The 12,594-nt window shown below is 40.6% G+C and overlaps 2 protein-coding genes across 14 annotated transcripts in view; both read right to left on the bottom strand.

Moving 5' to 3' along the window:
* Positions 1-235: 235 nt before the first annotated feature.
* aebp2 (AE binding protein 2) lies at positions 236-4,844 on the bottom strand. The gene is made up of 8 exons (XM_061761527.1): positions 4,221-4,844; positions 2,715-2,946; positions 2,204-2,311; positions 1,939-2,125; positions 1,409-1,533; positions 1,242-1,309; positions 1,008-1,121; positions 236-913 (listed from the first exon to the last, which is right to left on the bottom strand). The coding sequence occupies exons 1-8, from the start codon at positions 4,724-4,726 to the stop codon at positions 901-903; spliced, it is 1,353 nt and encodes a 450-aa protein (XP_061617511.1). The 5' UTR covers positions 4,727-4,844; the 3' UTR covers positions 236-900.
* A 908-nt stretch (positions 4,845-5,752) lies between these two features.
* Positions 5,753-12,594, bottom strand: part of LOC133471677 (pleckstrin homology domain-containing family A member 5-like) — a 91,953-nt gene continuing 85,111 nt past the window's right edge. For 11 of the 13 annotated variants that reach the window (XM_061761449.1, XM_061761450.1, XM_061761456.1 and 8 more), the window contains 4 exons: positions 12,504-12,593; positions 11,204-11,346; positions 8,525-8,688; positions 5,753-8,246 (listed from right to left, as the gene is read on the bottom strand). In XM_061761449.1, the coding sequence (XP_061617433.1) occupies positions 8,212-8,246; positions 8,525-8,688; positions 11,204-11,346; positions 12,504-12,593 (432 nt within the window). In that variant the 3' untranslated portion in view covers positions 5,753-8,211. Of the gene's footprint in view, positions 8,247-8,524; positions 8,689-11,203; positions 11,347-12,503; position 12,594 lie in introns of those variants that run through there. The other 2 variants (XM_061761454.1, XR_009786305.1) reach the window with 2 other exon arrangements.

Here is a 12,594-nt window from a genome sequence, read left to right as displayed (position 1 = left end):
TCCTATTCGTCCTATCCCAAATGAATGCTTTGAGTTGTTGTTAATGAGAGAATTATCTTTCCACAGCTAACTGTTGTAGCTGGCACAGTGAGCGCAAGCTGGAGTAACGTTGTCACCTCTTGATCCAAATCCTTTGCGAGAAGCCGAGAAGCTGTGTGAGCTCCACAGTCCGATGAGATCAGACTGAAGTCTTACAAAGTCATCATTCGTATGTGAATAAGACCAATAAGAAGGATTCAGCTTCAAATTTGGGAACTTTATGTACCTAAGCAAATACAAAGTACACTGGAACAATACAGTAGACAGACGAATTTCTTTGAGAGTCTCATATTAAAAAGGGATGGCATTAAATCGTTTAACAGCTTGCCACATTTCATAAAAAAAACGCAAATGGGACAAAAGGCAGTACAGCACTAATTACGATTATCACAGTAAGTTTCACGACCCCGACATACCTGATAAATACCTCAACACTTTCCCTTCTAAAAGAAGAAAGAATTTCAAATGACACCGGGAGTGAACTATTTAGTGACATCCAACCACAGCAGCTATTTTATAATGTTTGTTAGAAAAGGTACACAACAGCTACGGTTCATTTTGAGAAAACAACAAAAAATAAAAAAGGTAAAAAAATATATTACAAATCTTAAGTATTTACAAAGACAGCTTCTCTCTACAAATGCCTATCTACAATGACTCCTCTGTTTTGAACCTAGTTACATTAAGAGTAACATATCCCTAAATATCATACGTAATTGAGCACCTAACAGGCATGGCTTCAGAAAACCATGGAAAATAAGTCTCTAAACTCCCCCCCCCCAAAAAAAAAAATAAAAAAAATAAAGAAGCAGTCAGAATAAATCTTTGTATATAGTTGGGCTTCAGGACTACAACAAATCCTTAGAAGAACATCCTGTGTGGAAATAAAGACACAGATGACTTTTTTATTAACAACTCTTGTGTACTTCATTCTCCTGTGAGCGACTCTTTCAACATGACCCACGCACCTGTAAATGCTGGGATCCAGGAGAACAGCTGTGTCGGCTGGTAGCTTGGACAGATGCACAACTTTGGTCTTCTGCTGCAGTCTGTCACTTTCATTCACCCAAACGTCAGGCAAGCTTAAAAACGAAAACATATAATGGCCATTAAGCTGTGCACTCTTCAAATAAATACAGCGGTGAGCATTTTACGATTCATCAGAGTATTAAACACGAAAAGAATCGGAGGAAAACACCTACATGTCTTCGGGTGTCCAGTGCAAAAGGACTTTCACTTTGCCGGATTCTTCTTTCCTCCTTGCTATTACCTGAAAACACAAACATGTTCTACAAATTTGGGCACGAGACACACGTAAACACATTTAAAAAAACATTTTTTTTTTTTTTTTTGCACTGTGCGTGTGTACCGTGCTGTGGAACACGACGCTGTGTCCGTTTCCAAGGCTCTCTATGTGTGTGGCCAAGTTGAGGCATATAGCTCGATGGCGGATGGCGTCCATGGTCTGGGCATCAAAGAAATCATGAGGTCGGGCTAAAAAAAAAAAAAAAAAAAAAAAAAAAGATGACGGAGGAGGAATAAATCAATAAATAATAAAAAAGAGGACGACTTAAGGTTTTGATTCGTCTGAGTAGTAGTACATTTTGAGTACTCATCAAACAAATTGCATGCAATATAACAACTGTCACATTTGCAGGAGAATTCTTTCAGTTTCCCAATGGAAAAAGAAACTATTTATTCCATGACCGCTTTTTTTTTTTTTATTTTTTTTTTTACTTTTCATTATTTTTCCATGCACTGTACCGATTTCTGAAACATACCCCAATTTAAACCCATTACCCAGTTTGTTAATCTTCAACCAGCAAAGCTGTTATTCCTGTACACTGTTATTCTTTTAGGTACTGTATATTCAAAGGTACGTGCGTGCGCTGTACATACGGAGCGAGCGTCTATGCTTGTTCTTGAGCTTCCTCCTCTTGTTGAGGCCGGCCTTTGACGGAGACTCCTCCTTCACTTTGCCTTGATTGGAAACTTTGGACGAACCCTGGGCGCTGAAATGAGTGGGCACGTGCCGTGCCAGCCCACCCTGAGAGGCAAATGTGGCGTTGCAGCCTCCGACCACACACTGCACCCACGCCACCCCCGCCACATTAGAGAGAGCAGCAGACGGTCACGACAAAGCAGTTTGTGAATTGTGCGTCACCTTGAACGGCTTGTCGCCGCTGTGAGTCAACATGTGTCTCTGCAGCCAGCTTTGACTGGTGGATGGCGTGTTGTAAACTTTACAGCCCTTCCACAGACACACAAAGACCTGTGTGGAGCACACAGACAAGCACATGCACAAGTAAATACAGGACACACGGACAAGGTTGCACATTCCAGAGCAGTGTTTGAAAATGCATCTAGAGAAGCGACTTGAAGTACGGCAGAACACACACACGCCTTGGGACACAGAGAAACATGAGTTTCACAACTAACTAGTCATTTTCCCAAATGGATACAAAAAATATTCCTGTTCTATGAGTATCGTGAGATTATCGGTGTAATTGTTGCCTGTATTGAAAGTCTGGATGTTTTTTTTTTTTTTTTTAAGACAGCAGCAAGAGAAAATAGTGAGGTTGGATACATTTTAGTAGGCTTGGTGTTTGGAGTTTACACATCATGGTAGAATGAAGGGATACCGTCTATTTATTCTATATGGATAAAATACTTACTCCTCCTCTCTGTCCGTCCACATGCGTGGCTCGGATGTGATCGGCCAGATCGGGACTGGAGGAAAACTGCACCTGGCAGTGATCCCAACAGCACGTGTAGCTCAACGACTTGCCGTTCACTGGCATCGAGCCGTTGCCCGCGACCATGGCCCCGCCGTGACTGGTGAACATTGCTGGGGTGGAACGGCCACTCGACGCGATGCTCTCCAAGTCCATTAGGGTGCTGCTGATACTAAACCATAAAACACAAGAAATAAGTAGTTCGGCTGTCGCCACGAACAGATTGCTGGTCCCCCCTGGCAGCTGCGCCGATGAAGCGACGGGGGCCTCGGTTTTCCCCCTCTTATAGCAAATATCGGCTCCAAAAATCGATTATCGGCCTCAATACTGACCCTGAAAAAAACTTTTCAGTCCATCTATAGTAATCTTAAGGAAAAAAACTGTACGTCCTCATTACCAGGATATAAAATTACATACAGTATACTGGGATAGATACGATTTTGTCACAGCACTTCTCAATACAATGTGGAAAATGCGACAATAAATCGTCATCAATTCTAAAAGCTCAAATTTAAGGGCGCAACTGTAAACCTTGGCTCTTCACAAATGTTAGCTTATTTATGTTATAAAGCATGTGTATGATAGTTAACGTTCAATTGCCTTGAGGTTTCAATTTCACCTAGAATGGATGGATCCATTACATTTCGATTTCGTAAAATGTACACAATAGCTGACAGCCAATTAGATGGGTGTCATTTCAAAAAATATACATCATTATGGATGAATTTGCGGAAGTATCGGAACTATTGTCTTTACCGTTGCCGCGGTTGTATAAAGACAAGAGTGTATTGCGTTAGAGTATTCCACACTTTTGCCAGTTTGATGCAGTTGGGCCACCACTAAAATTTGAAATCAATAACTTTTTTTTTTTTTTTTTAATTAAATTTAAGCGTGGCCACTTCAGCATGGGACACATTGAACCATTTAAAAACAAAATTTAAAATTTTTTAAAAAACCACATATTTGCTGTTGTTGATGAACTTATATGAAAAATGACTCCTACATTTGACTGACAACGTGTAGTTTGCGTTGAGGGCAGGGAGGCGAGAAAATCACCTGCTCGCAATCACTTTCGTTACAGGGGAACCTGTTGTCAGCAAATAACAAGCTTTGCACTAACAGTGAGCGAATGAGTCGTCGCCATGCTTTGCCCCTCACTCACTCACTCACTCACTCACTCACTCACTCACTCACTCACTCACTCACTCACTCACTCACTCACTCACACACACACACACACACACACACACACACACACACACACACACACACACACACACACACACACACACACACACACACACACACACACACACACACACACACACACACACACACACACACACACACACACACACACACACACACACACACACACACACACACACACACACACACACACACACACACACACACACACACACACACACACACACACACACACACCTGTCCTCTGAATCCATCCGACTGAGCGGCTCTCCGTCCGACGAGGTCACTTCCACGCTGGCTCGTCTTTTCGCGGCGTGCTCGTGTTTCTCCGCGGCCTTTGTGCGCTCGGGAGACCCGTTCCCTCCCTCCCTTTGTTCTTGTTTCAGCACCCGGGAGCCCTCTTGGGCCGACTCCGTGCTACTCGCCAGACTCCCCTGTGCCGGACTCTTGCCCGGCTCGGATAGTTTGCCGTCCCCGCCGTAGTCTCGTCCTTCACCCGGGGACGCAGTCTCTTTGACGCGGTCGTCAACGAGCGACGAGCTGCCCTGCTTTTCTGTTCCGGCACCCCCGCGACCACCACTAACCTCCATTCCTAAGCCGTTCTCGTTATTGTTATCCGGTTCCTGTTTGGAGTTCGACACGGCCTGTCCCTCAACGCCGGTATCAGCGGTTTCTCCGTTGGCATTGTGCTCCACCGTCGGCTGAGAATCACGTTCGGCTCCCTCGCTTGTTATCTGAGCCATATTTATTCTCTTTTGGGTTATTCCGGTCCAAAAGTTGCCTTCCTGCTGCCTCTCGTCGTCCACTCGCTCTGCAATTCAAGCGGAGAACACAGCAGGCGTTTGTAGTGACGTCAGGCCTCCTCATGCCCAGAGATCGTTTCAAACCATAACGTATCACTCGGTGACTCAAATTCCCCATGCCCAACAAAGCTTTCATTCCGTTAAAGAAATCTAAGTAACAACAAAAATATATCAACTAACAATAACTATTCACTTGAAGTGACAAAAAACCCCACATATACATTCATAACAAATCATTTTATTTGTCACCACTTTAGTTGGTTAGGAGAGGCTCATAAACGCGGTATAGACAATCTTTGGCATTGTGGTCGAACTCCTCCACGTGTTCCAACAAACAGTAAAAGGACCAAACTCTCATCATGCAAGTTCCCCAAAGTTTATTTTATGTCTGACGATAGGAACATATTATTAATGATTTAAGAGTCATTCTCATATAATTAGACACACACAGAAAAAAATCAAATTTAGCGTTTTTTTATGCCACGCTTAAAAAGTCCCATACATTTTTTTTTTTTAAATTTTAGGCCTTCAAAGTAAACGTAATCCAAATGGTAGTGTCCCACTGAAATACACTTTTTAATTTTTTTTTTTATCACGGTTTAGACAAACCGCTTCATTAAAATCGTGTGAGTTGAACAATTCACATGTGCTGCCCTTCAAACTTTTAACTGCTTAAATTGTGTCTATCTGTTGATTCATTTTTCCCCCCTATTAAATGACACACTCGACTAGTGAATTTTTGTCTCCACTAGCTCGCTATATCATGGACTGTGTTGTATGCAAAACAAAAACATCACCTATAACTTACTCGAATAGTCTGTAGTGGCATTGAACGGAGGACTTGCTTAATTTAGTGTACAAGCATGTTTAAAAAATAATAATAATACAAATTGGATAATGGAGTAAAACTAGTGTAACAAAGTGATGGTGGATACACAGAAAGAGAAAGAACAGGAAAAAAAAAAGTTTTGTATGAACATCAACATTTATTCCACAATATAAAACACATGGGGTATGAACTTTTTGCATATTGGACCTAATAACATTAATAATAATCTCTATAATATATTTGCTTTTCTTTTTAAAGTGTACATAAATTCTTCTTTTCTATACAGATTGTACATCTATTTCATTTCTGTTATGTTCTTAAACCTTACTTATTGCTTTGTACATGTGCTATTCTTTGATTCTCCACCTGCTAGGACGGATACTAATTCACAATCTTTTCCATTTCGGGTTGTCCACCTTTTTCCTTATAGCATATTTTTCAAGGTACAGGGGAAGAAAAAAAAAAAAAAAAAAAAAAAGTGACTGAAAATATCTACCCCAAAAAAATAAAACATTTTTGAGTCAATCCAGATGAATCAAAAATCATTAGGTTCAAACAGAAACCAGTGGTGGTCACTTCGGAGTTTAAATAAAGCACTGCATGTGTTGTACTGTAGTTTGCTGCCATTCACCATAAGACTTCTCAAATGCTCCAGTATATACAGTATAATACAGCTGTACACTTCAACATCAACTATCCCCTCTTCACGCTGTCCAATGCCGTAAATCATTTTATATTCGAGTTCTAATAGTTATATCAAGAAAGACTGTATATCAAAATGTACTTTTGCTGCAGTTAGAAACATAATCTAATTACTATTATTAAATGACATTTGACTCATCGAACTCGTTTGAATTGTAAAACAAGGGCTTCGTTTCAGGTCCACTTTTACCCTCGACTCACTTTGCGGCCAAGACCCGAAGACGTACTAACTGAGCAGAAAGTCAAAAAGCCCCAAGTTTACACCAGTGGCGCGCAAATGGGCGAGCCTAGGGGGTGGTCCGGGGCAGGCATCTAATAACTTGCCTGAGGAATCGTGTCACTTTGTGAAAGTGGCTTTTTTTCCCCCTCTTCATCTTCCAGTGTGGCTCTAATACGTCTTCGTACAAACTAATGTAGAACTTTTAGAACATTCATACACTTAATTCATTCATAAATTAATAAATATTAATTGAGCTATAGTCAATCAAGGAAATTTAGTCACATGCCCACACCTTATGTACCACTAACTGCTCAGCAGCAAACCGGTTAGAAAATTGTTCAGAAGCTTTCACAATAAAGTAATCAAACAAAGAAAGCTAACGTACAAGACTTTAAAAGCCATTTGCATTTGTCTGCATTGGACAAATATAATTTAGTTTTAATAGTCATACAAACGTTTGTATATTTTATGAAATTATGCATTAAAAGTTTGAAACAATCAATATATATTAATATATACTACTGCATCAAAAGTTAGAACATTGAATACAAATTCATTGCGTTTCAGTCGTTCAATTCAAAAAGTGAAACTTGCATTATACAGATTCATGAAACAGATTCGAAACAATTTCTTCCCAATTTCTACATTACAAATCCTTTTTGACTGGTCTTGATATGATGTAAAATCCGGATGGGGATTTTTTTTTGGGGGGGGCTTTCAATTACCTATAAGTTATAATCATCAACAAATCAAAACATTTTCACTCTACATAATATGAGGTTCACTTTTTTTTTTTTTTTTTTTAAATTCGTTTTTTTTAAATTGAACTACTCAACTAAGTTCACCGAGATATTGAGATGCACCTGTGTGTGTGTATGTATATATATATTGTGTATCTCTCTCTCTCTCTCTCTCTATATATATATATATATATATGGGATGTCAAAGTTAAAGTGTTAACTCATGATTAATCACACAAAAATTATCACTTTTAATCATGCATTAATTTATTTTGACCACCGAAACCTGGAAAATCTGGAAATCTGAAATCCGGCGCAGGTTGTTATAAGGTTAGTGATCAGGCCAATGCTTACACCAGTGAAAAGCCGAGAGAGGAGACTGACTGGTGGGCTTGGCGGCAAATTGTGCTCCAAAAGTGGGACTTTTGGGAAAAGAGAGAGAGAAAAAAAAAACAAAAAAAAAAACCCAAAGATAATTTGCATATAGTTCAATGCTAAATTCTCTTCTCCTCAAAGCACAACAAGTTCCAAATACCGTGTCAGAGCAAAATATGGTACTGCGTGTGGTATAGTTGGCACCTGTGATCAATTGCTATTAATCATAATTGAAAGGGCTGATTAATCTGATTAAAAAAAATGTAACTGACAGCCATATATATACATACATACACACACACACTGTATATATAAAATTTGATATAGAAAAACTTTGGGCTATATCAGGACATGAGGAGCTAAACAGACACGACACCTAATGTCTCAGGACTGCCTCGGACTCTGCTTGAAGTCAACTTTTCAGTCTCCTTTTTGTGTCATCGCAGTGGTCTTGTAAATGCAGGAAGCCGGGGGGGGGGGGGGGGGGGGGGAGTACGCTCTTTGCAACTTGCTACATTCAGGCTTTATGGGATGCCGTGGTGGATGTCGAGGTTGATGCTCACGTGTCATTGCTCAGCATAGTGAACATTTGTGCTGTAAGGCGGAGAACAACTATTAATTATACAAATATTGGGATCTCATTATGCAGTTAAATGGGCGTCAAGTATCCACAGACTTTCACCATTCACGGTACGGCCCGGTCCCCCCCCCGCCCCCCGCAAATAGTCTCATGTAAGATTTCATGAAAAACCCATGACAACACCAGTGCCTTCTTCCTCAAGTCAGTTATCCCTTCAAAATGAACTCACCTCATCTTTTTGAGTGGTCGAAGAAGACTGTGCTAAATACAATTGGAGCTTCTATATACTTACAAGCCAATAAGTTGTTATTGTTGTGTTTCTTGTCATTTGCTGGTAGCTGGTTGTAGGATTCTAGGTGCTTCTCCAGGCTCTCCTCCCTGGCCTTCTGTTGCAGCACATCTAACTCCCCTTCTTTGGGCTCAGGGCTCGGCATCTCCGGATAAGAACTCTGGAAGCTGGAATCCGCAGGAGTAGAATAGCTCACTTTAGAACTCGCAGTATAGAAATCGAAGGCAAGAAAGAGATGCAGCTAGTTGCATGTTTTGGGAGCGTGTGACGAAGCCTGAGGTCATTTATGTACGTCAATGCAGCTGCGTTAAGTTCTGAATGCAGGGTGGGTGCTCCCCGACACGGGTCCCAAATCTTGTACTGACGAGGAGCTGCTACGCAAGCACAATTTTAACCAGTCCAACGTTTAACCAGTGACAGCAAAGCAAAGATGTTTGCACCCCCCCCAGGGCGGAAACACGTCGCCAATCCGACAAGACAGATGAACTAACACATTAAAACCAGTCCATTGCTTTATTTATCATTAACTATATACAACAGTTTATCCTGCTCATCTATATATTTGTTTTTATATATATATATATATATATATATATATATATATATATATATATATAGTACATATGTCTAGAAATATTTAATTTTTTCTTAAATGCCAGAATAACGACGGGATTTTTTTCCCAGACAATTTTTCATTATTTTCTTCAAAGTCAGATGTTTACATCCAGTAAGATTACTATACATTTAAACAATTAATTGACGCTTCTGATAGGTTGGCTGATAACGTTTGCGTTGATTAGAGACACAGCTGTGGATGTATTTGAAGGCACATCTGAAACACATTGTTTCTTTGTGTAACATCACGGGAAATTAAAAGGAAATGAGCCTAGATATCAGGAAGAGAAGTATGTAGTACGCCCTGAAACCAGAGGGTCGTCAGTTCGTAGCGCCACCAGAGCGCCACATTGCCTACGAATTAATGTGGTCGGATGTTCGGAGGGGCCGTCGGCGCAGAATGACACCCACTCTTCTGTCAGACTGCCCCATGGCAGCTGTGGCTACACAAGTAAGCTTACTAGCACCATGAAACCTTAAAGCTTGTTTGGGTGCCTAGAAACGCCCTATATAAGTGTCCGTACATCATGGCTGGCCTCACCACTGTCTTCGAAACTTTTCCCTTCATCCTAGCAGAGACGCTTCTGTCACATCACTTACCTGACACCTTGCTCCACCCATTCCAACCTGCCTGGATCTGTTTTTTTCCACTTCCTTACTCCACGCACCATTGCTCTGTACTGTTGACCCCAAGTATTTAAACTCCTCCACCCTTGCTATCTCTTCTTCCTGTAGCCTCACTCTTCCCCCTCCACCCCTCTCACTTATGCACATACTGTATATTCTGTTTTACTTCGGCTAATCTTCAATGCTTTCTAACTGTTCCTCCACCTGCTCTCTGCTCTCACTCCAGATCACAATGTCATCTGGAAACATCATGGTCCACGGGGATTCCAGTCTAACCTCATCTGCCCGCTATTCATCACCACTGCAAACAGGAAGGGGCTCAGGGCTGATCCCTGATGCAGTCCCACCTCCACCTTAAAATCCTCTGTCACACCTACAGCACACCTCACCACTGTTCTGCTGCATGTACATGTCCTTTACTATTCTAGTATATATTTCTCTGCCACTCCAGACTTCCGCATGCAGTACCACAGTTCCTATTTAGGTACTCTTTCATTGGTTTTCTCTACAGTTACAAATACACAATGTACCTCCTTCTGACCTTCTCTGTACTTCTCAATCAAGACCCTCACGGCAAATAATGCATCTGTGGTACTCTTTCTAGGCATGAAACCATACTGTTGCTCGCAAATACTCACTTCTGTCCTGACATCCTGACAAACATTTAACAGTTTGGCCATAATAAGCATCGAGGCGTTTGGTGGAAAAAGAGGTAAAAGCTTGCAAGCCTCAGAACACCATCACTACTGTGAGGCAGCATCATGCAGTGGGGTTGTTTTTCCAAGGAAGGGACTGGTGCACTTCAAAAAAATAAAAAATAGATGGCATCATGAGGAAAGAAAATTATGTAGAAATACTGAAGCAAGACATCAGCCCGGAAGTTAAAGCTTGTGCGCAAATGGGTCTTCTCAATGGACAATGACCTGAAGCATACTGCCAAACTGGTTACCAAGTGGCTTCGGGATAACAAAGTCAATGTTTTGGAGTGGCTATCGAAAAGCCCTGATCTCAGTCCTATTGAAAATTTATGAGCAGACATGAGAATGCATGTGCGAGCGTAGTGTGGCCTACAAACTTGGCTCAGTTACAGTTCTGTCATCAGCAACGGGCCAAAATTCCTGCCAACTATTGTGAGAAGATTGTAGAAGCATATCCAAAACGTTTGACCCAAGTCATACCGTTTAAAAGCAGTGGTACCAAATACTAATGAAATGTACAGTATGTAAACTTGGGACTTTGAAGAAAGTAATGAAAAATTGCCTCAACAAAATCCTTTCATTTGGGTAGTCCTAATTGAGCTAAAACAAGACAGGTTCAGTCTGATTTCATGTCAGACAGTGAGGAAAAAAAATGCTCGTGTCTTTTTTCAATTATGTTTTACGTAAACTTGTTTTTTCAACTGTAAACTGGAGATATGGAGTGAAAAAAAAAACCACACACCTGTTTTCAGTGGTGATATTTGTTGGCGAGCTGGTCACATCTTCTCTGCTTTTTTCATCCTCAAAAGAGTGAAGGTTTACTATCTCCACATGCTGCGTCTCAGTGTGCCGGTCCAAAATCACTGCCGTCTGCACTTCACACAGCTGAAAAAAAATAATGTTATGCAAACATGAGGTCATATAATTTTCAAACATTCATGGGGGCGTTTTGTACTGTTATCTCAAAATGTGTGGCTTGGATGTATGAACGAATCCCAAATGTATACGGAGACTGGTAAGGAAAACCCACAAAAGTAAAAGCTCAACATGTGCGAAATGTTAGCCAATGAACCGATTGTCAAGTCGCTGGAAAGCAGCCGAGTTCCAGGCTGCATTCCCAGCTGCATCCAGCAGATAAAGCATTTCAAGCCAACATTGAATCCTCTACACATTTCCACAAATCTTGTCATTGAACCAGATTACATTCTAAGAGGATAGCTGAGCTTCAATGGGCGATTAACCACAGTTTGGCATGCAAACTTGGATTACACGATGGCGCTTTAACAGTGATAGCTGTGAGGTGTGTCAGGGAAAAAAATAAAAAATCCATGACGGCAGCACAGTTTCACTAAGTGTAGGCCTATGAGTGTTTTCCCTGTCACTATGGCTGCGACTGGTCTAGTTTTGCTAATACGGCGCGCCGTTATTTTAAAACATGGATTAAATGATTTGGGTCATTTAAAAGGACTTTTCAAATTACATCTGCCATACTGCAAAAAAGAGAAATTGAAAAATTGATGTGAATAATTTAATTCATTGCCAACTCGCTGACAGGCCCAGTTTAGGGGTACTTAAACTATAAATGTTTTTTTTACCCTATCAAATTGAAGCTTTAAAGGACACCTTTTGTTTTATCATGAGATGGAGTGATGGGTATGATTTTCAGCAAAATTCTGTGCCTTTCATTAAGAAATTTCATTGGTCATTTTTATTTCAAAGGTTAAAAACTAAAAAATGTAGAAGAAGTAAGCTCTGCTGGCCATTGTTATGTAATGAAGAGGGTCCAAACAACTTATAAAAATCCAACTTTACAATTTTAATGCACTTGAAAAAAAAGTATTCTCTCTAAAATTGTGTAGAAACCATAACCAATTAAATTACGCAACTCATTACAGGTCAACAATGATGCAACAAAAATGGTGAAAGTACAGTACTTTCGTGACAAAAATACTCGTGTCATTGAAATCTACCATTTACAATATTTCGAGGTCAAAGTAAGGGCAAACAGATGTGAGGTTAAGTGAGTTTGAACTCTCCGCTACCTCATTTTCTGTGTTGTTAGTCTCAGTTTGCAGCAAATATCCACTCTGCAGAGTAATTCCCCTGTCATGCAATGCTTCTTCACACACCTCC

Source organism: Phyllopteryx taeniolatus, chromosome 22 (assembly GCF_024500385.1).
Source record: "Phyllopteryx taeniolatus isolate TA_2022b chromosome 22, UOR_Ptae_1.2, whole genome shotgun sequence".
NCBI classification, from domain to species: Eukaryota; Metazoa; Chordata; class Actinopteri; order Syngnathiformes; family Syngnathidae; genus Phyllopteryx; species Phyllopteryx taeniolatus.
The sequence above is the reverse complement of the archived record's forward strand: the minus strand, read 5'-3'. Positions and strand labels throughout refer to the sequence as shown.